Genomic DNA, 27,536 nt, shown 5'->3' on the forward strand with positions numbered 1-27,536 from the left:
GCAGCAAAGCACCCCCACAACATGATGCTGCCACACCCATGCTTCACGGTTGGGATGGTGTTCTTTGGTTTGCAAGCCTCACCCTTTTTCCTCCAAACATAACGATGGTCATTATGGCCATTTTGTTTCATCAGACCAGAGGACATTTCTCCAAAAAGAAGATCTTTGTCCCCATGTGCACTTACAAACTGTAGTCTGGCTTTTTTATGGCAGTTTTTGAGCAGTGGCTTCTTCCTTGCTGAGCAGCCTTTCAGGTTGTGTCAATATAGGACTCGTTTTACTGTGGATATAGATACTTGTCTACCTGTTTCCTCCAGAATCTTCACAAGGTCCTTTGCTGTTGTTCTGGGATTTATTTGCACTTTTCGCACCAAACTACATTCATCTCTAGGAGACAGAATGCATCTCCTTCCTGAGCGTTATGATGGCTGCATGGTCCCATGGTGTTTATACTTGCATACTATTGTTTGTACAGATGAACGTGGTACCTTCAGGTGTTTGGAAATTGCTCCCAAGGATGAACCAGACTGTGTATGTAAAGTGTATGTAAACTTCTGACTTCAACTATATATATATATATATATATATATATATATATATATATATATATATATATATATATATATATATATATATATATATATATACACACCTCGGTAGCAAGGCCGTAGCTAGTGGGGTGAAGGTGGTAATAATTCTAGGGGCCCAAAAGTCCAGGAGGGCCCTAGACAAATTCAAAACTGTATTATTTTAATAGGTAAGGGGCCTAGGGCAATATATAGTCAGGGGGCCCAGAATTACTTGCTATGGCCCTGCTCGGGTGTGCATTACTTTTGAACAATTCAACGGGCCAGAGACAATTGTTCTGCTTATACCACAGTTACCACACCTTAAGACATTGCTCAGGGTTTTATGTCAAGACATTTTCTGACTTTCGTCACTAAAATGCACTTATGAGAGGAACTACTATCTTTTGCCATGGATTCAGCATCTTGCTTTAATGCAGCTGAAGCCTTCATTGCTAGGACGAAAACAACACTTTAGAACTAGCAATGGAGGATGCGCTGCTTTTCGGCATGTGTGTGTGTGTGTGTGTGTGTGTGTGTGTGTGTGTGTGCATGTGAGCAAGAGAAAGAGGGAAACTGAGAGAAATCGAGTTGAATTGCCTGTGTTTAAAGTGGCTCTCGTCAGGAATAGCATCGCTTCAAATTGCCAAAGTGTAAGTTTAAGCCTCAGGAGCAGCAAGTGTTGCCATAATAATAATAATAATAATTATTATTATTATTACACAACTACTTTCAGAGATACTTTTGGGTACTCAATTGTGATAAGCTTATTTATAATTGACATGTCTCTCACTTATCGACCATAATGGATTTATTCATCCTGGGATTTGCCTTCTCCGTGATGCTGTCTTAGAATTTGACTTAGTAGGGAGCATAAGATGCCTGCCTCCATGACGGAAACATGCCTATGATGCCTTAAAATCCTGTCTCTGTAGGCAGCTCACAGACCATATGTACTTTGTTGTGAAGCTTCTATGCTGATGTATAGCACTGTTTTTGCACCACAGATTCCGGACTGAGGTTAACTATGATGTTCTCGAGGTACGGGACGGCCGGTATCCTTCTTCGCCTCTGATTGGCAGTTATCAAGGCACACAGGTTCCGCAGTTCCTGATCAGTACCTCCAACTTCCTGTACCTGCTCTTCACCACCGACAAGAGCCACTCCGACATAGGCTTCCGCATTCGATATGAGAGTATGCATCTATGCTGTTTACTTTAATAAACTGAAATTTTTTTATATAAAAAAAAAAGCTAATTTTATTAACTACCATTTTGCTCTGATTAGTCTTAATCAGTGTTGTTTGCTGAAAACCTTAAGTGTTACAATTTTGCATGTCTCATTCCACACAATTTGTACTATGACATGAATGATACCTAAAATCATATGGTTTATTGTGCGTGCTATTACTTTGCTTAGCAGTCAGACTTAAGCCCAAAGTATACTTCGCTCAGATGTGAACGCTGAGCTCTTGAGCAGAGTTTTCGATCACTGAATGCACGTAGCCATATTTTTCTAACCGCGTGTCTTTGAACGCGCAGAATGCACATGCACCTGGAATTATTTGCACTAATTAGTGGATTTTCAAGGTGGCAATACTCACATTTGAGCCGTTGTTGCCACGAAGAAATGCTAGAAGAAGATTTAATCGCTGGTAAATAACAGGAAACTAAGCTAAAATCAACAACAGTCTTAGTGTGCATGCGCCAACCGCCTGTGTGTATGCACACTGTCAATTGGAGTGTACTTTGACAGGCTCACGTTCAACAGTACGCAGACGCTGAGCATTTGCGTCAAAATCGAAGTATACTTTGGGATTTACTACCATGATTTTTGCCTGACAGATGATAAAACAGCCAAACAAATCCTTTAGACTTGTTTTAAAGGAAGGACCTGAGCCATATCTAGGTTGCAGTGCCAATCACCACCTGTGAACAGTGTTAATTGGTAGTTGGAGTGCGAGGGAAGGGGTGCACACAAATTGCACATTTATTGTGGATCAAACTTGAAAAAAGTGTGTCATTTAAAATTACATTTTAATAAAAAATTACCCTTTTTAAAATATCACAAAATGTCCAAAATGACATAAATACAAAACTTTTTGCATTGATTTAACATTTATGCTTGTTACTGCACCATACAGCCTATATTATACATCAGTAGCATGTACATGTCAATGGCTAAAAATATTCCAGATTGTCAGATTCTGTTAATATTGCTCAAAACTCCAAAATCCAGCATGACTATATATCAGTAAACAGCTAGACAATGATTAAATCAGTCCTACCTTTGCTGAAAGCTTTTCATTTGTCAGATGCTTTTATTTTTGTTGACAAGAAAAAAACAACATTGTCCATTTTTTGAGAGGATCTTACTTGATTTATGATGTTTCCAGCCACACTGAATACACATCCAGAACGCGGTTAATCTTGTCTATGATGTTATTCACAAAAATGTTTGAGGTGTTGTTTGATTCCTTTAAAGGTATAGTTCAGCCAAAAATGAAAATTCTTTCATCATTTACTCACCCTCATGAAGTCCAGGTGTGTATGACTTTCTTTCTTCAGCAGAACATATCTGAAGAAAAATAGAAACATATCTCAGCTCAGTAGGTCCTTAAAATGCAAGTGGATGGTGATCAAAAATCACAGACACTCCATCGGTTAAATTAATGTCTTCTAAAGCGACACAATCACTTTTGGTACGAAAAAGATACTTTTTAACTTTAAATCATCGCTTCCGGTAAGCTTCACGAGGGCGCCGAATTCACGCTGTTTCTTGTGTGACGTATTTGCATTGGCATGTTACGGATGTAATCACACATTCTTCTCTCAGTTGAGACATTCAGGATAAGCACACAAATGCACCATTGTGAGTAAACAAACAGATCCAAATACAGATCTAAACCAAAACCAAAAAAGCTTCTGTACAGCGTTCCTCCAACTCAGTTATAAATGGCGCTGATCTTCCAGATGTGTCGCATGTGCGTCAGTTCTGATGTGCGATTACATCACACGCGCATACCGCTGTTGACCGGAAGCGATGGTTTATGGTTAAAAAGTACTTGAATCATGATCTTTTTTGCACCAAAAACAAACATATCTCTTTAGAAGACATTCATTTAACCACTGGAGTCGAATGGATGACGTTTATGCTGACTGTCTGCGTTTTTTAGAGCGTCAAAAGTCGGATCACCATCCACTTGCATTTTAAGGACCTACTGAGTTTTTTTTTTTTATTATTATTTTTAAAATGTGTTCTGCTGAAGAAAAAAAGCCATACACACCTGGGATGTCATGAGAGAGAGTAAAGGATGAGAGAATTTTCATTTTTGGTTGAACCTTTTAACAAAAAACGGGATCATGAGGATAATTTAACCATTTTAATTCAAACATTGTTGATGAAAATATCACAAGAAATAAACAACACTGCAAGATTACCAATGCAGTGACAATGTTTTTAAAGAATAAAACCTTGTTTATTCAAATGATCCAGTCATATTGTGAGGATTTTTCCAGTCTAAGCTGTGTGTCATGAGATGAAAGCACTGAACCTCTGTAAACTGAAACACTTTTTAATCACCTATTTATAACACTACAGTAAGGTTTCATTCATTAACATAAGTTAATTCATTAGTATCTTGAACTAACAATAAACTATGTATTTTTACAGCATTTATCAGTCTTTGTAAAGGCTAGTTAATAAAAACTAAAATTGTTTATTGTTTGTTCATGTTATTTCATAGTGAATTAACTAATGTTAACAAATACAAGTTTTGATTTAAAAAATGAATTAGTACATGTTGAAATTAACATTAATCAAGATTAATAATGCTATAAAAGTATTGTCGGTTGTTAGTTCATGTTAACAAATGGAACCTTACTGTAAAGTGTAATTATTTAGCAGAGACGGGCCACTTCTATTAAAATTAATGGGAGAAATTGGAACGCCTAACCAAGGAGCTCTGAATGCCCAACAGTCAATGGGTGTAAAAAGGAAGTACCACCTTACAGTTAAAAGAGCCAATCACCTTTTAGATACAGACATAACCTGTCAATCAGCTCTAGAAATTGCATGCAAGCCGGGAAAATTTTGTTTTTTAGTGTAATATGAGGTAAATAATCACAATTTATGATACCACTATTGTCAGATTTTATTGCTGATTTAAAATATGTCCTTTGATCGTAATCTTGACCAACCGTTTTTGAGATTTTGGTCTTTCTCCATTCAAGTAGATAGGAGCTGCACTGGCATGACTGGAAATAGCCTCCCGAGAGCATTCCAAAGATGGCCGACAGTGGACTGACTTGCTAGAATGACTTTGGTGTTACCTACCTATTTTCAAATGTATCATATTTATGAGTTTAATCAGCTACATTAACAATATAAGTATACTATTACAACATAAATCAGCAATGAATAGCCTAATGCACAATGCAGCTTGACTTTTAGATAGAGCGCATAAACGGGTGCAAGCCATTTCTTTCATGTTTTTATTGACATGTTATGACAAATAAACTCTCCTGTGCATGAGTTTGTAAAGGAATTTCAATCAAATACAAAATACTGCGCTGAGTTGTTAGTTGTACACATGAGTTGTGCGCTAACGTTGTGAATATGTCATTGCCATAACAATGCAACGTAGCGCTACTAGCACAAAATCAAGAAATCCCCCCTAGGATGAAAAATCCACAACACAGGTACTAAGGATTGAATACTGTACTATACTCATCAAATTACATTATTTCCAGAATTTATTTCAAGTTTTCACAAGGTCCTTTACGTTACATGCATAACCACCAGTGGTGCTTTGCCATGGCGGTGCCACTCTACCACCGCGGTGGGGCGGCAGTCACGGTGATGCTAGCAGTCCTTTATTTAGGTAAAAGAATATCATAGAGACTTGGGGTCGGCTCTTTTGACTTGCCCTAGTTACCTTATAGCAATGTGTTAAAAACAATCAGAACAAACCTTCAGGACTCAACAATAAGGATTTGTTTATATTTATTTATTTACCAACATGTTTTATATGTGCTAGGTAAAAAAAAAAAAAAAAAAAAAAAAGTGTCATCAGAAAATTGTATTATTATTATTATTATTATTATTACAGATAAATAAACCATTACTTAGTTTTTCATTTGCCATCATAGTTCCCCAATAAATTCAATGACATATATCTGCATATGGTGCAAAACATTATTAACATAGGATTGCAAGACCATCACAAATAGTTCTCATAATAAAAAAAATAAATAAAAAAAAAAAACGTCCTGGTTACTTGTGTAACCTCCGTTCCCTGATGGAGGGAACGAGATGTTGTGTCAATGTAGTGACACTAGGGGTTACTCTTGGGACCCCGAGACACCTCTGGTCTTTGATAAAAGGCCAATGAAAATTGGCGAGTGGTATTTGCATGCCACTCCCCCGGACATACGGGTATAAAAGGAGCTGGTATGCAACCACTCATTCAGGTTTTATGCTGAGGAGCCGATATAAGGTCCGGCCATTTCAGCGGGTAGTTCAGCATTGTGGCAGGAGGGACACAACGTCTCATTCCCTCCATCAGGGATTACACAAGTAACCATGACGTTCCCTATCTGTCACTCACTCGACGTTGTGTCGATGTAGTGACACTAGGGGTCCCTATATGAAACGCCACAATTGGCCGAACTGTGTTACATGAACTGGCGGTGTGTGGTGGGCAGACTACTGTGTACCTCATAGCCAGCACACCAGGTCGACATGTAACCTCCCCCAACATAGTTATGAGTGTCGAACGGCCCTTTGGGGACAAGTCGACTACTCAAGAGATAGAGACAGGCTTAACCCATCCGTGGCCTCTTTTCCCTTTCTCTTTTTCCACTCCCTAAAAAAGAAGGGGGATTATCTGACTGGGCCGCCAAGGGGAAGACACCGCGGAGACCACACCTCGCCCAAAGAGAGGAGGGATATTTAAGTGGAAGAATATGTCTTTCCGACCATGTGGAGAGTCTTCAAGGTAGATCCTACCCAATGGGGGAGGAGTTACTACAAACATGGAGACTGGGGCAGAGGGGCTCTGCCCAAGGAAGACGCAGTTTGCCAACAGGGAAACAAATTAGCGGAATATATATATTGCATGGGGTTATCCTTACAGGGAACCGCCACATGCGGAGCACCTACCCCAGAACTGGGCTCTTAGTTAGCACGTGTACTGGGCCGGCAGCGAGTCTCTCCGAAAACTCGACTGCCATAGGGCTCGGAGGAAGTCAACCAGGGAACAAATTTGTGAACACTACTGGGAATTAATGGTGCACGTCTTCAGCTCAAAAGGAGGTGGAAGGCACTATGTGCAAGCAATACATCCGGCCGGCTATCCCGGGCTTATCCGCTTGTGTTGCGTGCCACTACCTGGGATGAAACTGGTTCCACCCGGAGGTTGTAGAACCTTGCAAATATGTTGGGTGTTGCCCAGCCTGCTGCTCTGCAAATGTCTGTTAGAGAGGCACCCCTGGTCAGAGCCCAGGAATCCACTACACCCCTGGTAGAATGGGCTCGTAGCCCTACCGGGGGCGGTATGTCCTGGGTGTGATATGCCATAGCTATGGCGTCAATGAACCAGTGGGCGATCCTTTGCTTGGAGACAGCGCTTCCTTTCCGCTGTGCACCAAAGCAGACAAAGAGCTGCTCAGAGATTCTAAAGCTCTGCGTGCGATCCAAATAAATGCTTAAAGCATACACCGGACACAGCAATGACAGGGCTGGGTCTGCCTCCTCCTGGGGCGCTTGTAGGTTCACCACCTGGTCCCTAAAAGGGGTGGTGGGAACCTTGGGCACATAGCCCGGTCGGGGTCTCAGGATTACGTGAGAGTAGCCCGGACCAAACTCCAGGCACGTTTCGCTGACAGAGAACGCTTGCAGGTCTCCTAACCTCTTGATGGAAGTGAGTGCAGTCAAGGAGAGTGCCTTAAGCTCGGCTGACTGCAAAGGCTCAAAGGGGACTCTCTGTAGACCCTGAAGAACTACAGAGAGGTCCGATGAGGGAATGAGGCACGGTCTGGGGGGATTAAGTCTCCTGGCACCTCTTAGGAACCTGATGATCAGGTCATACTTCCCTAAGGACTTACCGTCGACTGCGTCGTGGTGTGCTGCTATGGCGGCAACGTGGGGACAGTCTCCCTTCCAACCTCTCCTGCAGGAAGGAAAGCACTGATCCAACTCCGCATCTCTGGGGGTCTTCCCGTCGGGAAGAACACCACTTAGCGAACAGATGCCACTTAAAGGCATACAGGCACCTCATAGAGGGGGCCCTAGCCTGAGTGATCATGTCTACCACCACAGGTGGTAGACCGCCTAGGTCTTCCATGTCCCATCCAGGGGCAAGACATGGAGATTCCAGAGGTCTGGTCACGGGTGCCAGATGGTGCCCCATCCCTGAGAAAGAAGGTCCTTCCTCAGGGGAATTTGCAGGGGGGGCTGTCGCGAGGAGCGTGAGGTCCGAGGCGTGCCAGTAAGGTGCTACCAGGATGACCTGCTCCTCGTCCTCCCTGACCTTGCACAGGGTCTGTGCAAGTAGGCTCACTGGGGGAAACGCATATTTGGCCAGGGGGCCAGCTGTGTGCCAGCGCGTCTATGCCGAGGGGGGCCTCGGTCAGGGCGTACCAGAGCGGGCAATGGGGAGGATTCTTGGGAGGCAAACAGGTGCACCTGTGCCTGTCGAATCGACTCCAAATCAGCTGGACCACCTGAGGGTGGAGTCTCCACTCTCCCCTGAGGGTAACCTGTCGTGACAGCGTGTCCGGTGTAGTGTTGAGGTTGCCCGGGATGTGAGTGGCTCGCAGTGACTTGAAGTGCTGCTGACTCCAGAGGTGGAGACGGTGGGCGAGTTGTGACATACAGTGAGAGCGCAGACTGCCTTGGTGGTTGACATATGCTACCATTGCCGTGTTGTCTGTCTGAACTAACATGTGCTTGCCCTGGATCAACGGCCAAAACCTCCATAGGGTGAGCAGAATTGCCAACAATTTGAGGCAGTTGATGTGCCAATGCAGTCACGGGCCCGTCCACAAGCCAGCGGCTGTGTGCCCATTGCAAACAGTGCCCCAGCCCGTTTTGGAGGCGTCCATCATGACCACCACGAACCTGGAGACCAGTTCTAGGGGAACACCTGCCCGTAGAAATGAGAGGTCAGTCCAAGGGCTGAAAAGACGGTGACAGAACGGCGTGATGACCACACGATGTGTCCCGTGGCGCCATGCCCATCTCGGGACTCGAGTCTGAAGCCAGTGCTGAAGCGGCCTCATATGCATCAACCCGAGTGGGGTGGCCACTGCTGAGGATGCCATATGCCGCAGTAGCCTCTGAAAAAGTTTCAGTGGAACCGCTGTTTTCTGTTTGAACGCCTTCAAACAGACCAACACTGACTGGGTGTGCTTGTTCATGAGGCGTGCTGTCAAAGAGACTGAGTCCAACTCCAAACCGAGAAAAGAGATGCTCTGAACCGGGAGGAGCTTGCTCTTTTCCCAGCTGACCTGAAGCCCTAGTCGGCTGAGGTGTGCACCAAGTCCCTGTGTGTGCACAACATGTCCCGAGAGTGAGCTAAGATTAGCCAGTCGTCGAGATAGTTGAGAATGCGAATGCTCACCTCCCTTAGCGGGGCAAAGGCTGCCTCTGCGACCTTCGTGAAGATGCGAGGAGACAAGGACAGGCCGAAAGGGAGGACCTTGTACTGATATGCCTGACCCTTGAATGCAAACTGCAGGAAGGGTCTGTGTCAAGGAAGGATCGAGACATGGAAGTACACGTCCTTCAGGTCTACCGCCATGAACCAATCTTGATGCCAGACGCTCGCCAGAATGTGTTTTTGCGACCGCATCTTGAAAGGGAGTCCGTGTAAAGCCCAGTTCAGTATTCACAGGTCCAAGATTGGCCACAACCCACCGCCTTTTTTCGGTACGATCATGTAGGGGCTGTTAAACCCCTTCTTCATCTCGGCTGGAGGGACAGGTTCTATCGCGCCTTTCCATAGGAGGGTAGCGATCTCCACACAAGGTAGCAGCGTTTTCGTCCTTCACCAAGGTGAAGTGGACAGCGCTGAACCTGGGCGGACTCCCGGTGAACTGAATTGCGTAGCCGAGTCGGACGGTCCGGACCAGCCATCGCGACGGATTGGAAAGCGCAAGCCATGCATCCAAGTTCCGTGCAAGGGGGACCAAAGGGACAACGTCGTCGGATGTACCGGCAGGTGGGGCCTCGCGGCGGGGTGGAGCTCGAGGTGCCACACCATGTCATGGCCGTGCTGAGTCTAAGGACATCGAAGCACTTACCTGGCTCTTTGTGACCACCCCTGGAACAGCCTGGGATGGGGGAGGAAGAGGCCTGTCCTTGTGACCCGTGGAGACTGTCACATCGGGGGCGGATTTGTGCCACAGCTGGGTGCTCAGGGGCGGGAGACCACCGCTGGAGCGCCAAACCTGCCAAATAGAGTGGTGGACGGTGGTCGTGATGACAGCCGTGCACACCAGATACGTGACCCAGGGAACAAGGAAACCACTCTTGCTGAACTCTTGAGTACTGCAGCCACTGGGGCATGCAGCTCAATTAAATGCAAAGGTAACAAAAAGATGGAGAGGTCTGCTTACCAGCTCCAGAGCAGTGGGTTTCGTCATCCCTGGGTCTCCCGTCTCAATGGCGCTTTGAAGCCTTTCACAGGTTCTGGGCGGCCGCGAGACAGGTGGCATCTGCTTCCTGCGGTAGGCTCCACGCCGGGGCTGGGCCAAAGGGGCGGGCTGCGGCGGAACCGGTGCAGTCACCGCAGGGGGATGCCCTTGGCGATGAGCAGATGGGGTGCGGGATCTTGAGCCGCGACGGGGCAGGATATGCCGGATAGCCTCCGTCTACTGTTCCACCGTCGAGAACTGCTGGGAAAAGTCCTAGACAGTGTTGCCGAATAGGTCAGCCTGGGAGATAGGGGCAGCAAGGAATCGTGTCCTGTCGGCCTCACCCATCTCGACCAGGTTGAGCCAAAGGTGGCCCTCCTGGACCACTAATGTGGACATCGTCTGCCCGAGAGACTGTGCTGTGACCTCTGTCGCGCGGAGAGCCCTCGTGCAGTTCCTTTAGCGCCTTGGTCGACTTGCAGAAGAGCCATGGCGTGCAGGATGGAGGCGGCTTGTCCAGCAGCACCGTAGGCCTTGGCCATCAGAGATGACGTAAACCTACAGGCCTTGGACGGGGGCTTTGGGCACCCGCGCCAGGTGGTGGCGCTCTGCGGGCATAGGTGCACTGCGAGCGCCTTTATCCAATGGGGGATTGCCGAATATCCCTTGGCTGCCCCACCATCGAGGGTAGTGAGGGCGGGGAAGCTGAAAAGATCGGGACTAGGCAGTAAAAAAGTGCCTCCCATGACCTTGTCAGCTCTTCATGCACTTCCGGGAAGAAAGGAACGGAGGCAGGGCATAGCTTTGAGCGGCGCCGCGAGCCCAGGAACCAATCATCAAGCCGCGAGGGTTCAAGGAAGAACGGAGGGTTCCACTCTAGCCAACGCTCGCGGCTGCCCGGGAAAGCATGTCGTCATCTCCACATCAGCCTGTGACTGGGCAATCGTCCCCGAAAGGAGGAGCCCAGCTGAGGCTTCCACGTCCGACTGGACGAGCCCGCTCTCCGATGCTGCACTCGAGAGCTCATCACTTTCACGGGCGCCGAATAAGAGGTTTAACTCGCCGTGAGACGAGCCGGTGGACTCATCCGGAAGCCCGATCAGGGGAGACGAGCATGCTGGAGAATGGGAGGTCCGCGGGGGGATACCCGGCGGAGGCGGTCCCATTGGGGTCCCCAAATCACCCCCAGTGCTAGTGCCGCTGTCCTCATACCCGTGGGTAAAAGGACCAAGGCAGGGAGCCTCTGGGGTGGCTTGCTTTCTTACGAAGGCGAGCCACAACCACATCGTTGCCATGGACATGTCCTCGCAATGAGAACATGACCATCCACGAATGCTGTCTCCATGTGAGCAGTGCCCAGACATGAAAGACAGTGATCGTGACCGTCAGAAGGTGAGAGATAACGAGCGCAACCAGGAATAACACACAAAAATTTAAAAAGTTGCGTCCTTAAAAAGACGTTCTGTGTGTGCCGCTCTTTTAGAGAAATATACTCTTTTAGAGAAATATACTCTTTTATTTCTGCCAAAGTGCCCAGGGGCATTCTCTGCAGTGCACCAGTGCAGAGGGGGGAGAAGTCGCTGAAATGCATCATCAGATCCAGCAGAGGTGAATGAACAGTCGTGGGAATTCAGCTCAGTGAGCATGACCATTCGGCTCCGAAGAGAAAATCTGAATGAGTGGTTGCATACCAGCTCCTTTTATACCCGTATGTCCAGGGGAGTGGCATACAAATACCACTCGCCAATTTTCATTGGCATTTTATCAAAGACCAGAGGTGTCTTGGGCTCCCAAGAGTGACCCCTAGTGTCACTACATCGACACAAAGTCGAGTGAGTGACAGATAGGGAACTCAGCTATGTTAGGAAGCTAGAAAACATTAATTGGGTGACAAGATTAATTACACAAAATTCACAACAACAATGTTCAATAGATCACAGAAAAACAAATATAATTATGTTTGCAAGGCATAAAAAAGTGTGCATTGACAATGACCACAGTTATGGTGAAAATGCAGCACTGCCCCAATGGCACAGCACTGCCCAAGTGACACTTCCATGAACTGTCCAGAAACACTCTCACACTGGCCTTGGGCCTGTAGGCTATGTTAATTGTTGAGGCCTGACCTTAGCAACCACAAAACAATGCCCTGGAAACAATGCACAATACCCTAACCTCCTGTTGTCAAGTTTTGTACAAGCAAGCCCCACTCACGTTTTCTTAAATAAATAAATACAATAAAAATAATAAAATAAATAAGTTAGTTAGCATTTTTACAGTTTCACAATGTTATTCTCTATTCTTAAATTATACTACTTTGTCGAAGAGCACAGTTGGAAGAATCTCACAAAACTCTATAAATTACATCTTTCAAACCAAAACATGCATCTAATTTATCCTACAATGCTATTTCATGGAAATTAGTTAAAACATGATAGTTACACAACGCTTGGTATTATTTCCTCTCCAATGCATTTCACGGCTGTAATTAAAAGGATCTGATAGCACAGAGACCTGGGTCTACTAGCAGCTCTCTGAATGAAAGCAGGTATGAGGGCATCATTATAAATAATAGCCACATGCTGTATTACTGTGCAGTGATTTTAATCAGGTACTGTAATTATGCAATAATAGGATGGTGATTATGTTTTGAGATAATTTCTGTGATCTGTGGGAGAGGATGTGAAGACGCATGACACATGCAACATTAGAATGCTCACACGCATACATACACATGGGACCACAGAATTATCTCTGTCGCAGTGTTTTGAACTGAAAGAATGGCTTTTTATTATTGTATGACTCATGTTTGTAACCTTTTATTCTTGTCTCTCCATAAATCTCAGTTTGGCTTAAATTATTGAGTACATCCACTCATGTAGAACGCGCTGTTGAAGACTTGTTGTCATTATTTGTCTCCACAAGAATAATGCCACTTTTGAATAATTGAAATAAGCAGAACATTCCAACTCTGATTACTAGTGTTGTGTAATGAAATAATTCCTGTTCTAAACAAAATACTGTATAATTTTTTGTTTTTTGTTTTGTTTGTGCACTCTCTCCTGAAGCATTGCAGCTGCAGTCGGACCACTGTGTTGATCCTGGAATCCCAGTCAACGGTCAGCGCCACGGCAATGATTTCTATGTGGGCGCACTGGTGATGTTCAGTTGTGAAGCAGGATACACCCTAAGTGACAATGAGCCCCTTGAGTGTGAACCCAACTTCCAGTGGAGTCGGCCCCTCCCCAGCTGTGATGGTATGGTCCATTCTGAACTTCTAAAATGGTTAATGCCGAAGAAAAGGACATATTAGAGACAGGTCATTTATTCAAGCAACGTAAACGCTCCCAGACTGGAAGGCCCTTTAAGAACTGAAGCTACCCTTTCCGTTCCCGTCTCCCACTCCATCAGGCTTTTATATATAAGGCCATTATTGATTTTTCCCTTTGGGTAATGATAGGAATAATTTGCCTCCATATGTTGATGTCCTTTCGGAAAGGCACTTCCTGTAAAGTTTGTTTAGGAGATTGTGAAAGCTGGGCTGCACAGTGTTTTAACAAATAGCCCCACCCCCCCCATCTCTCCCACTCTTCTTTCCTTTAGCACTTTGTGGAGGATTTATTCAGGGGAACAGTGGCACCATTCTATCCCCTGGTTTTCCCGACTTCTACCCCCATAACCTCAACTGTACCTGGATGATTGAGACTTCACATGGTAAAGGTGAGTACATGGTAAATTAACTTTTTTGGGGGGAGGAGGCGGGAGTTATGTGGCTAAAGTCTCCATGAACTCTTAAACACTTTATATATATACAGAATTGTTCTGTCTCTCAATCCCTGCAGGTGTCCAGTTTACCTTCCACACTTTTCACTTGGAGAGTCCGCACGATCACCTTTTAGTCACAGAAAACGGTAGTTTCTCTCAGCCCTTATGGAGACTGACTGGCTCTACTTTGCCTCTCCCTCTCAGCGCTGGCCTCTTTGGCAACTACACAGCTCAGATCCGCTTCCTTTCGGACTTCTCTGTGTCCTATGAGGGCTTCAACATCACTTTCTCAGGTAGAGAGACCTGGGTGGCTGTGTCATTTAAAAGGGACATATTATGCCTCTTTTTACATGATGTAATATAAGTATCAGGTGTCCCGAAAATGTGTCTGTCAAGTTTCATCTCAAAATACCTCACAGATCGTTTATTCTACCATGCCTTTATACCCCTGTTTTGTAGCCCTGTTCCAAACGGGCTGTTTTAGTGTCTGTAGCTTTAAATGCAAAGGAGCTGCTGCTCCCCACACCCCTTTCTGGAAGTGCGCTGTGCCTTTCCTGCTGGCGCCATGGATACCACGGTGACAACAATAACACGGAGAACACACTAAGTCAATCATCTTACTGTATTGTGCATAACACAGGTCGAGTTATGAAATATGAAAAACAGCTATAGTTGTCGAAAATACCACTATCGTATCATAATTGTTTTTGAAATAATGACCAGTTTTATTACATGGGAAATCTTAATTGCATGACCACTCAAGTGGGACTGTGGAGGACGCCAATCAGTTTATATCAGAACCGAAACAGAGCTACAGTTTCATTTGTTATGGAATTAGGTAGTTTGGGACTAGTTGCTACGTTGCACAAAGCACAATGTTTTCACAACATGCGTTTTTTACGCAACGTGCAAACAAGTAAATTCAGAAAGCTGCATTGCAAACATTAAAAAAGTATAAAGTCCGAAACTTACGACTTGCAAATCTGAAGTTGGGTCACGGAGAGTTGGTATCGATCCATCCATGATCCTTAGCTTGGAAGCAAATCCAGCCTTGTGTTGACCCTCGTTGATGAAGCAGTCCAACGTAAAATGGTTTGCACAAACATATATGGATTTTCCTATTGTTGTGGACACATTGCCATCACAAATAAAACCATCCATTGGGTCTTCAGTGGCTCAGATGCTGGGAGTACATGAAGACTCTTGTGTTCGCTCTTGCAGCCAACAACAGAACATTTGGCATGTTTACCTCGTAGCTGGGACATTCTCGAGTTAGCACAAGCGGCTCTAGCGAGGAGATAAATATGGCGGACTGTGCGCTGCTCTCTCAGCTTTTAATGAGGGCAGATCTAAGCTACTCGGGCAGATCTCTTCGCCAGCCATGGGCAGTACCTTTCCCCTTTTGACGTGATAAGGTGCTGCAAACCTGAATGGCTCATTCGGAGACACTGTTTTTTATTGATGGGGAAAGGGAAGAAATGAGGGGATGGTCTTTTACCATATTTTGACACATAATTATGTAAAAAAAAAAAAAAAAAAAAAAAAAAGAGTTTGTTCTATTATTACCTACAATAAATGTGACAAAAATAACAGCAATGAAGCTTTTAATTATGCTTTCAAACTTGTTTGGCTATTTTGAAATCAGCTGAGCTACTGTCACGCTACTGGAATTTTCCTACTTTTAGTTTATTACTCACCCAACACTGCATGCATATTTGTTAGTGGAAGGAGCTGTTAAAATTCCACCAATTTCAATTGTGCATTTCTTATTCTCCTCAGAATATGATCTGGAGCCTTGTGAAGATCCCGGTGTTCCCACCTTCAGCACCCGTAAGGGGCTGCAGTTTGGGGTGGGGGACGCTCTCATCTTCTCCTGTTTTCCGGGGTACCGTCTGGAGGGGCCAGCGAGGGTGATCTGTCTAGGGGGGCGTCGGCGGGTGTGGAGTTCCCCTCTGCCAAGGTGTGTTGGTAGGTGGTCACTTGCTTTTCATTTTGCTTTGTTCACAAATTATAGACTATAGATTTCCCTTGGGCTTTGATCACTCTCATACACACACTTAAGGTCTCTCTCACACTCACACACACACAAACACACATACATGCACACACACTTGAGAGCACACTTGAACATAAACTTCATTTCTCAAAGTAAATGGATAAAACAGCTCCAGTGAGGGGTGAAGGTTTATTTTCCAGATTACTGCTGGGTGCCAAAGAGGAAGAATGACTCAATGTCCGATAAAAAGAGAGCAAGCACCAACCACAAATTGTGCTAGTGAAAAACGGTTTAATCAGCAATAATATAATGGTATATATCAGCAAACAAATATATTGGAGGCCAGACTTTTGGAAGAGCTTGTGCTGATATATTTTGAATGTAATTTGTTAACAATATGAGTTTGATGTTCCAGTTGTATAAAGTAATTAAGTATTATGTAGAATTTTTATTATTATTTATTTATTTATTTATTTTCTGCTGCAATTTCTGGCTTATGCTTGCTTGCTTGTTTTCTTTTTTTTTTTTTTGTGTAAGTAGGTCAACATATTTCTAAACACACACATTTGTGTTTATTCGTAACTGTGATGGTATTTAAATGTGTTTTATATATATATATATATATATATATATATATATATATATATATATATATATATATATATATATATATATATATATATATATATATATATATATATAGAAAGAGAGAGAGAGAGAGAGAGAGAGTGAGAGAGAGAGAGCGAGCGAGTGAGCGAGAGAGAGAGATACTGTATTTTTTTTTCAAGCGCTGCAAATATATTGCCCAGAGAGTCTTAAGTATGTTTCTCATTATCATTATTAGTCAAGCGAAAGCTTACGCTATTAGCAGTGGGTGGTAGTCAAAAGGTTCAGTTTGATTCCACTTAGAAAGACACCGCTAATTTACATAGTTTAAACATCCAAGCAATGTTTAATGCAAAAATCGACTTATGACACTCATTCAGAAACACCCCCCCCCCCCCATCTGCCAGCATGAATCTAAATCAAGGGTTTGTGTTTATGTTGTTTTTACTGGGTCATTTGTCAGAGGTCATTTGTCTTTTTACCTCCCTTGCATGCAGCTGAGTGCGGGTCATCTGTTACTGGGAAACAAGGAGTCTTACTCTCTCCCAACTACCCTGGTTACTATGGTAACAACCATGAGTGCATCTACTCCATCCAAACCCAGCCCGGAAAAGGGATCCAGCTCCGAGCAAGGGATTTCCATCTGGAAGAGGACGATGTGCTTAAGGTGTTTGTGACTTTGAGTCTATTTGTGTTTACAAACTTTTGTAATGAAATGTTCGCAATTGTGAATGTTATGTATTGCGCTGTAATTTGTGTGACTGTATGTGTCTGCTCATATATGGGTTTCAGGTGTATGACGGTAGCAGTAACAATGCCCGCTTGCTGGGTGCCTTCACGGACACAGAGCTAATGGATGTCACTCTGAACAGCACTTCCAGCACCATGTGGCTGGAGTTTATAAGTAACAGTGACAATATAAGCAAAGGTTTTGAGCTGCACTTTACCAGTGAGTAACACACTGCACTGACACCTTACAGATTTATTCACAGTCCTGAATGATCATATTGTATTGTTTGCTTTCAATTTTGTATATACATAAATATATGATATTGCTCTGACATGTTTATCTCAAGGTTTTATTTATAAAATATATATAGTGAGAATGTAAGTGAGAAATATATATATATATATATATATATATATATATATATATATATATATATATATATATATATATATATTTTTTTTTTTTTTTTTTTTTTTACCAAAATAGGCCACCAAACTTAAGTTTGCACCATAATTTAGTTTTGAAAGACCATTTTCCACCTTCATTCTGACCATTAGAATTAAACAGGTTGTTTTTGCTACTGTAACTTTAAGACTTCTATGTTCTGCCAGTGGTTATGTGTCTGCGCTGGTGTATCCCCTACATTCAATATCAGTCTTTTTGCAAAGCCTCAGTTGCATTGTGACAGTTACACAAAACAATAAATGCTGAAATGGGCTGAATAAACTGTTAAGGTCAGTCTTAAATTATCAGGGATTTTGTTAAAAATAACGGAGTGACTATTTTCACCCCAGTCTAAATAGCATCTGCCACACAGTGCAGCTATTTACTCCGCAAAAGTCTGGTGAAACCACAGGAATATATGACAAACTAGACAACAGGTGTTGCTTCAGTGGAGTGGAGTGTAAAGACGATGTGAATGTGTAGTGTTATCCTAATGACTGTGGTTCAATACTGTCTTTTGTCCCACTCTTTTTCCCATCTGATTTCCTGTTTCAACTCTTAATATTTCCTAAATATTTCCATGTATCCTGCTTTTCTTACTTAAAATAATACTACTTAAAATAATAGATAAAAATGAATATAAATGTTGATTTCATCGCAGTGATTTGGTCACGATGAATGTCAGGGAGTGCAGAAAAGGGTTTGATCCGGAGGCAGGGTCTGTCGATCGCATTCGTTCCCGCGGTTAGGCATCGCTTGTGTGTAGATGGCATCACTGTATTACTGTGGTAATATTGTAGTAACCATGTTTTTTTGGCAGAAACCATAGTTTTAATGCAATTAACCATGGTGTTACTACAGTAATATAGTGGTAACATAGTAACCATGGTTAATTTTGTGGTTACTAAATGAGCAAAAAATACCATGGTGAAACCATGGTTACTGTAGTAAAACCAAGGTTATTTTTTCTAAGGTAAGGTTAAGGTTAGGTATAAGGGTAGGGGTTAATGTAGTGTGTCTGTAGTGTGTCTGTGGGACTCTAAATAAACACAATAAAAACACTGCAGTGATGCCCATACTGTATGTTAGGATTTAAATATGGGTGCAAATAGTATCTGACACAATGTGCACCAGGGTGCAATTAGTATCTACCATTATTTGAACCAGGGTTGGGGTGCAAATAATATCTGCCACTATTTACACTGGGGTGTAAATAGCATATAGCATTATTTGCACCAGGGTGCAAATAACATCTGCCTAAAAATAAACTTCAGACATTTAACGCTAGTGATATAAAAGCTGAAATTATAGAATGTTATACCTCTGGTGATGAGAAATAGAACAATTTATCTTATTATTATTATTTTTTTTTTTGATTATTCACCATGTCTGTGAGGCCCAAATTGCTGTACACCAAATAGACATTGCTGATGTTCAAATTTCAGATTTCAGAATGTTTTATTTCAATAAATGATCTTTTTGCACGGCAGATGATGTTTTTATAGTATAATAAAAAATATTAAAAAAATCAGTAAGGTCTAAATTTTTAATAATATGACCCCTTCAAAACATCATAAATTCATTGTTGAATATCTTTTGAGAGCTCAAACATGAAAGCTTCTGTTGAACACAAGTTGTTCTACTTGTTTGTACCACAGGGGAATTTTTGGAGGACACTCTTTCTTTTCTTCTTTTTATTTTTTATTTATTTATTTATTTTTTTGCAGGTTTTGAATTGGTGAAGTGTGAAGACCCAGGGGTGCCTCAGTTTGGATTTAAACGGGAAGACAAAGGTCACTTTGCGGGCAGTACAGTGTCATATAGCTGTGACCCTGGCTACACTTTAAAGGGCCCAGAGGTTCTGACATGTCTCAGAGGGGAGAGAAGAGCATGGGACAACCCCCTCCCACTGTGTGTCGGTAAGACCATTCTGCCTATTCTTACTCCTCAACACTGCTGTCCTCAGGAGAGACAATTGCAGCACGGACATCGAGCAGCTAAGGTTTTGAACCATAATTTTACCACATGCTTAATCAAATAAAATTGCTGCCCTGCATTGTAGGGGTGTAACGGTACACAGAAGTCACGGTTCAGTACGTACCTCAGTTTTGGGGTCACGGTTCGATACGAGTTCGGTACAACAGGAAAAAGCAACAAATCCCAAATGCTAGGTTTATTTTCATTTATTTTGAACAGACAGTAGTGCAAATTACAGTTTGTTCCACCTAGCGGCATTTAGTCCCCCCTGAGTTAGTTGGTACAGTACAGCCTCCTTTAGTGTATTAAGCACCAAGCAGTAAACAGAATGCAGTCTTGCATAGGCCATGTTTTTTTGTAGGGTTGATGAAAAACAAAAAGTATTTGGTCACAAACAGCTACAAAACTGAAAAGCATATCTTGTGTTATAAAAGTACAAAATAAATAGAATAATGAAAAATAAAAATTGTGCATTAGGAGAAGCCATCTTGTTTTGGGTTGGTGCATAGATGGTCTCTTCTTCTGCTCTTTTTCCTGTTGTGGGGGTTAGCAAACAGCATTGCATTACCACGTGCGCCCCCTTCTGGATTGGAGTGTGCATCGCCTGTGACTGACTCAGATGTATTCTTCGTCTGACTGCATGCACCGAACCGTGACGTCAGTACCATGAATGTTCAGGAAAAATACATGTACCTTTACACCCCTACTGCAAAGCCATAACATAATAAATTACTCAACACTGTAAGTGAGAAAGAATGTCTTCAATGTTTTTTTTTTTGTTTTTTTTTTTGTCCAGCTATGGAAAATGTGTATTATAAAATAGTCTCACTATGTTTTCTCTGAATCTGAGCATAGTTGAGCCAAACTCCCCTGGACATACGGGTATAAAAGGAGCTGGTATGCAACCACTCATTCAGGTTTTATGCTGAGGAGCCGAGACAGGGTCCGGCCATTTCAGCAGGTAGTTCAGCGTTGTGGCTGGAGGGACACAACGTCTCATTCCCTCCATCAGGGAACGTAGGTTACGCAAGTAACCAGGACGTTCCCTATCTGTCACTCACTCGACGTTGTGTCGATGTAGTGACACTAGGGGTCCCTATACAATACGCCACAACTGGCTGAACTGTGTTACGTGAACTGGCGGTGTGTGAAGGGCAGACAACTGTATGCCTCATAGCCAGCGCACCAGGACAACACGTAACCTCCCTCAACATAGTTATGAGTGTCGAACGGCCCTTTGGGGACAAGTCGACTACCCAAAAGATAGAGACAGTCTAACCCAGTCATGGCCTCTTTTCCCCTTCTTTTTTTCCACTCTAAAAAACAAGGGGGATAATCCGACTGGGCTGCCAGGTCTAGTCAGAGGGTGTCCCTCCCAAGGGGAGGACACCGCAGAGACCACACCTCACCCAAAGAGAGGGGGGGATATTTAAGTGGAAAATATGTCACATGGTCTTGCCAACCATGTGGAGAAGTCTCATGGTAGATCCTACCCAACGGGGGAGGAGTTACTACAAATATGGAGACTGTGGCAGAGGGGGCTCTGCCCAAGGAAGATGCAGTTTGCCAACAGGGAAACGAGTTAGCGGAAGATATACATCGCATGGGGTTACCTTACAGGGAACCGCCACATGCGGAGCACCTACCCCAGAACAGGGCTCTTAGCACGTGTACTGGGCCAGCAGCGAGTCGGCTCGGAGGAAGTCAACCAGGGAACATAGTTTGTGAACACTTCTGGGAATTAATGGTGCACGTCTTCAGCTCAGAGGAGGTGAAAGGCGCTATGTGCAAGCGATACACCCGGCCAGCTATCCCGGGCTTATCCGCTTGTATTGCGTGCCACTACCTGGGACAAAACTGGTTCCACCCAGAGGTTGTAGAACCTTGTAAAGGTGTTGGGTGTTGCCCAGCCTGCTGCTCTGCAAATGTATGTTAGAGAGGCACACCTGGCCAGGGCCCAGGAGGCTGCTACACCCCTGGTAGAATGGGCTCGTAGTCCTACCGGGGGCGGCACGTCCTGGGCATGATATGCCATAGCTATGGCGTCAATGAGCCAGTGGGTGATCCTCTGCTTGGAGACAGTGCTTCCGTTCTGCTGTGCACCAAAGCAGACAAAAAGCTGCTCAGAGATCCTAAAGCTCTGCATGCGATCCAAATAGATGCGTAAAGCGTGCACCGGACACAGCAACGACAGGGCTGGGTCTGCCTCCTCCTGGGGCAGCGCTCGCAGGTTCACCACCTGGTCCCTAAAAGGGGTCATGGGAACCTTGGGCACATAGCCCGGTCGGGGTCTCAAGATCATGTGAGAGTAGCCCGGACCAAACTCCAGGCACGATTCGCCGACAGAGAATGCTTGCAGGTCTCCTACCCTCTTGATGGAAGTGAGCGCAGTCAGGAGGGCAGTCTTCAAGGAGAGTGCCTTAAGCTCAGCTGACTGCAAAGGCTCAAAGGTGGCTCTCTGTAGACCCTGAAGAACTACAGAGAGGTCGCATGAGGGAACGAGGCATGGTCTGGATGGGTTCAGCCTCCTGGCGCCTCTCAGGAACCTGATGATCAGGTCGTGCTTCCATAAGGACTTACCGTCCACTGTGTCATGGTGTGCTGCTATAGCAGCAATGTACACCTTCAAGGTGGAAGGGTACAGCCGCCCTTCCAACCTCTCCTGCAGGAAGAAAAGCACCGATCTGACTGCACATCTCTGGGGTCTTCCTGTCGGGAAGGACACCACTTAGAGAAAAGACACCACTTAAAGGCAGAGTCTGTGCAAGTAAGCTCACTGGGGGAAACGCATATTTGCGTAGGCCAGGAGGCCAGCTGTGTGCCAGTGCGTCTATGCCGAGAGGTGCCTCGGTCAGGGCGTACCAGAGCGGGTAGTGGGAGGATTCTTGGGAGGTGAACAGGTCTAACTGTGCCTGTCTGAATCGACTCCAAATCAGCTGGACCATCTGAGGGTGGAATCTCCACTCTCCCCTGAGGGTAACCTGCCTTGACACGCATCTGCTGCAGCGTTGAGGTCACCCGGGATGTGAGTGGCTCGCAGCCACTTGAAGTGCTGCTGACTCCAGAGGAGGAGTCGGCGGGCGAGTTGTGATATACAATGAGAGCACAGACCGCCTTGGCGGATGACATATGCTACCGTTGCCGTGTTGTCTGTCCGAACTAACACATGCTTGCCCTGGATCAATGGCCAGAACCTCAGCAGGGCAAGCAGAATTGCCAACAACTCGAGGCAGTTGATATGCCAACGTAGCCGCGGAGTCTTCCATAAGCCGGCGGCTGTGTGCCCATTGCAAACAGCGCCCCAGCCCATTTTGTAGGCATCTGTCGTGACCACAACGCACCTGGAGACCTGCTCTAGGGGAACACCTGCCCGTAGAAACGAGAGGTCGGTCCAAGGGCTGAAGAGACGGTGACAGACTGGCGTGATGGCCACGTGATGTGTCCTGCGGCACCATGCCCATCTTGGGACAATGCTGAAGCGGTCTCATATGCATCAACCCGAGCTGGGTGGCCACCGCTGAGGATGCAATATGCCCCAGGAGCCTCTGAAAGAGTTTCAGTGGAACCACTGTTTTCTGTTTGAACGCCTTCAAACAGGTCATCACCGACTGTGCGTGCTCGTTCATGAGTCCAACTCCAAACCTAGAAAAGAGATGCTCTGAACCGGGAGGAGCTTGCTCTTTTCCCAGTTGACCCAAAGCCCTAATCAGCTGAGGTGTGAGAGCACCAAGTCCCTGTGTGCACACAACATGTCCCGAAAGTGAGCTAGGATTAGCCAATCGTCGAGATAGTTGAGAATGCGAATGCCCACTTCCCTTAACGGGGCAAGAGCTGCCTCTGTGAGCTTCGTGAAGATGCAAGAGGACAAGGACAGGCCGAAAGGGAGGACCTTGTACTGATACGCCTGACCTTCAAATGCAAACCGTTGGAAGGGCCTGTGTCGAGGTAGAATCGAGCCGTGAAAGTACGCGTCCTTAAGGTCTACCGCCGCTAACCAATCTTGATGCCGGACGCTCGCCAGAATGCGTTTTTGTGTCAGCATCTTGAACGGGAGTCTGTGTAAAGCCTGGTTCAGTATTCGCAGGTCCAAGATTGGCTGCAACCCACCGCCTTAAAAACCCCTTCTTCATCTCGGCTGGAGGGACAGGTTCTATCGCACCCTTCCATAGGAGGGTGGTGATCTCCACGCGCAAGGTAGCAGCGTTTTCGTCCTTCACCAAGGTGAAGTGGATACCTCTGAACCTGGGCGGACGCCTGGCAAACTGAATCGCGTAGCCGAGTCGGAAGGTCTGGACCAGCCATCGCGATGGATTGGAAAGCGCAAGCCACGCATCCAAGTTCGCGCGAGGCACTGTAGCGGGGCGTGTCTGCTTTGAGCGGCGCCACGAGCCCAGGAACCAATCATCGAGCCGTGAGGGTTCAGAGGAGAGCAGAGGGTTCAACTCTAGCCCAACGCTCGCGGCCGCCTGGGAAAGCATGTCCATCATCTCTGCATCAGCCTGTGACTGGGCAATTGTCCCCGAAGGGGGGAGCCCAGCTGAGGCTTCTGTGTCTGACTGGACAAGCCCACTCTCCGATGCTGCGCTCGAGATCTCATCAGCTTCGCGGGCTCCGAACAAGAGGTCGAACTCACCATGAGACGAGCCGGCGGACTCATCCAGAAGCCCGATCGGGGCAGACGAGCGTGCTGGGGAATGGGATGTCCGCAGGGGGATACCCAGCGGAGGTGGTCCCACTGGGGTCCCCAAATTGCCCCCAGTGCTAGCCTCACTGGCCTCAAACCCGTAGGTAGAAGGACCAAGGCGACCGCAACGTTGCCATGGTCATGTTCTTGCAGTGAGAACATGAACCATCCACGAATGCTGCCTCCGTGTGGGTCGTGCCCAGACATGAAAGACAGCGATCGTGACCGTCTGAAGTTGAGAGGTAACGACCGCAACCAGGAATAACACACAATCAGAAAGGCATCTTTAAAAAGTCGCGTCTTTAAAAAGACGTTCCGTGTGTGCCGCTCTTTTAGAGAAATATACTCTTTCAGGAAAATATACACTCTTCTTTCTGCCGAAGTGCCCAGGGGCGTCCTCTGCAGTGCACCAGTGCAGAGGAGGGAGAAGCCGCTGAAATGCGCCATCAGATCCAGCAGAGATGAATGAACAGTCATGAGAATTCAGCTCAGTGAGCATGACTGTTCATCTCTGAAGAGAAAATCTGAATGAGTGGTTGCATACCAGCTCCTTTTATACCCGTATGTCCGGGGGAGTGGCATGCAAATACCACTTGCCAATTTTCATTGGCCTTTTATCAAAGACCAGAGGTGTCTTGGGCTCCCAAGAGTGACCCCTAGTGTCACTACATCGACACAACGTCGAGTGAGTGACAGATAGGGAACAGTTAATTAACAGTTAAGTATCATTTTAATTACAGATCTGCTTCTCAGTCAAAACCCGGCAGCATCAAATCTGCATCATATCTAACAATAACTCTTGGAAGTGAAGACTTGGAAACAACTGAGAAACATACATTTTACCTCTAATAATGTTTTCTGTTTATGTATCTGGATTAGATGTGCATATACAGTATATGTAGTAATTATACATAGTTGTTAAAAAGGTCTTAATTCACAGAATGCGACATTCACAACGGGCAATTTGGCAAAAAAAAAAAAAAAAGAAAATGTGTGATGCAGCAGTTTCCTTCAGGATAAAAGCACACATTTCATTTTTTCGGCAACATGAAGTGTTGTAGATCCAGAAATGTACTGTGATAAACCCTTTGGCCTTTGGTTTCATGAAAAAAATAAAATGAAATTAAAACATTATAACCAGTTACCAGCATTTAAAAATGTTTTCACTCTGGAACAATTGAAAAATCACTTTGTTCCCGTTTTTGGCTACATTCTGCAAAATAATAATAATAAAAAAAAAAAAAAAAAAAAAAAAGATATTGGCTTTCTTTTATAGTAAATAGTTTTAAATCTATTTTAATAGAAAATAGTAAATAGTTCCTGGTAAATAGTATCTGCCACTAATTGCACCGGGTTGCAAATAGCCTCTAACACTATTTGTACTTGGTGCAAAGAAGATGCTTTTGATTGCAAAAAATATTGTTAGTGCAAATAGCCTCTGCTAAAAAAAAAAAAATAAATAAATAAATAAATAAATAAAAAATACATATTTGTCGTTATTTACAATGTCATTTAGACCTTCAAAGTACTTGTTACATATTTTACTGGGCAACATGACTTAAAGCGAAGTTTTTGTCTAATTAAAAATTTTAAAAAATAAATAGTAATAATCTTACTAACTTACAAGCCAATTAAATCACCCTGCCAGGCATTTTAACCTAACTTTTTTTTTAAAGAGCCAGTGAAATTTGTTTCACTGTAAAATGCAATTGGCCTCAACTACAGCAGTTTGTAAAAAAAATGAATAAATAATTAAATAAAGGTCTTGTAAAAAGACGCTTCATTACCACATACTTACACACAAGAATGTACATAAAACTTTGACATAAGCCCTATTCGGACAGCAATTATTTTACATGGGGATGTGGGGTAATTCCAGCATTTACAGGGGGTAGTCAGTGATTTTATTGCCGTCTGAATCCGAAATGTCTGTGTTTTTCTCCCACCTCCCACGAGAAAATTCCCAGCCAAATTACCTACTGTTTTTTGACAAACACCAAGGTTGTGTGGTAATTTAATTGCTGAATCCACATCTCTGAGTTTATAATCCAAAAGCCGTTTTGGAATCCTTTTTGACCACTGCTAAGTGTCGTACATTTGTGCTGCACATGGTATCAGCTCTGGCAGTAATGGACAGTTGTGAATGTTGGACGATTGTGTAACAGACATTTTCTAAATAATTCACAATAATAAAATCACGTCGCCTCTCCACCACAGTGAGTGGGAACTCTTAAGCAGAAGGAAAAGAAAAGCAGGTGCCAGATCACGTAAACTTTTGAAATCGTCCATTATTATGGCAGCAATGTAATACAATTTTAATATATCACATTTTAATGTAGAAATGTTTACTAAATACATTTATGCATAGGGCTTGCATGACTACACGTTTATACGGGTCGAGTACTCCCACAAAAGTTGGTGGGTTAAAATCTTATTTAAAACGTGTAATTACTACCTCCTCTTTTTAAACACTTACATATAATTCCAAATGATGTCAGTCATTTTGATAGATAAAACATAAGAAAAGCATTTTTACCATAGCTCCTCAAATTTCATTTGAACTATCTTTACTGACCTTGATATGTGTGGCTTCTATATCTCCTTGCGTGCGCTTAGGAGAGAGCGCGCAAGTGGCACAACTGAGGTGATGCGGGATACAAAACATGCGTACCCCCATTTACAGATTTATTTGGCTGCGTTGATAAACAGTCTTGTCGCTACAGTTTCTTTTTTTTTTTTTTTCTCCCCTTTTTCTCCCAAATTGGAATGCCCAATTGCTACTACATAGTTGGTCTTCATGGTGGCATGGTTACTCACCTCAATCCAGGTGGCGGAGGACAAGTCTCAGTTGTCTCTGCTTCTGAGACAGTCAATCTGCACATCTTATAATGTGGCTCGCTGTGCATGACACCGCAGAGACTCCCAGCATGTGGAGGCTCATGCTACTCTCCACGATCCACGCACAACTTACCACGCACCCCATTGAAAGCGAGAACCCCTAATCTTGACTACGAGGAGGTTACCCCACGTGACTCTACCCTCCCTAGCAACCAGGCCAATTTGGTTGCTTAGGAGACCTGGCTGGAGTCACTCAGCACACCCTGGATTCAAACTTGCCACTCCAGGGGTG

General features: G+C 44.5%; 1 protein-coding gene across 1 annotated transcript in view; it reads left to right on the top strand.

The window, feature by feature from the left end:
* Nucleotides 1-27,536, top strand: part of LOC127420803 (CUB and sushi domain-containing protein 2-like) — a 491,575-nt gene that overhangs the window by 320,356 nt on the left and 143,683 nt on the right. The window contains exons 17-24 of the mRNA XM_051663350.1: nt 1,574-1,761; nt 13,273-13,461; nt 13,808-13,924; nt 14,047-14,262; nt 15,749-15,937; nt 17,069-17,238; nt 17,364-17,520; nt 19,473-19,664. Coding sequence (XP_051519310.1) covers nt 1,574-1,761; nt 13,273-13,461; nt 13,808-13,924; nt 14,047-14,262; nt 15,749-15,937; nt 17,069-17,238; nt 17,364-17,520; nt 19,473-19,664 — 1,418 coding nt within the window. The remainder of the gene's footprint in view (nt 1-1,573; nt 1,762-13,272; nt 13,462-13,807; nt 13,925-14,046; nt 14,263-15,748; nt 15,938-17,068; nt 17,239-17,363; nt 17,521-19,472; nt 19,665-27,536) is intronic.

Source organism: Myxocyprinus asiaticus, chromosome 30, assembly GCF_019703515.2.
Source record: "Myxocyprinus asiaticus isolate MX2 ecotype Aquarium Trade chromosome 30, UBuf_Myxa_2, whole genome shotgun sequence".
Classification (NCBI taxonomy): Eukaryota; Metazoa; Chordata; class Actinopteri; order Cypriniformes; family Catostomidae; genus Myxocyprinus; species Myxocyprinus asiaticus.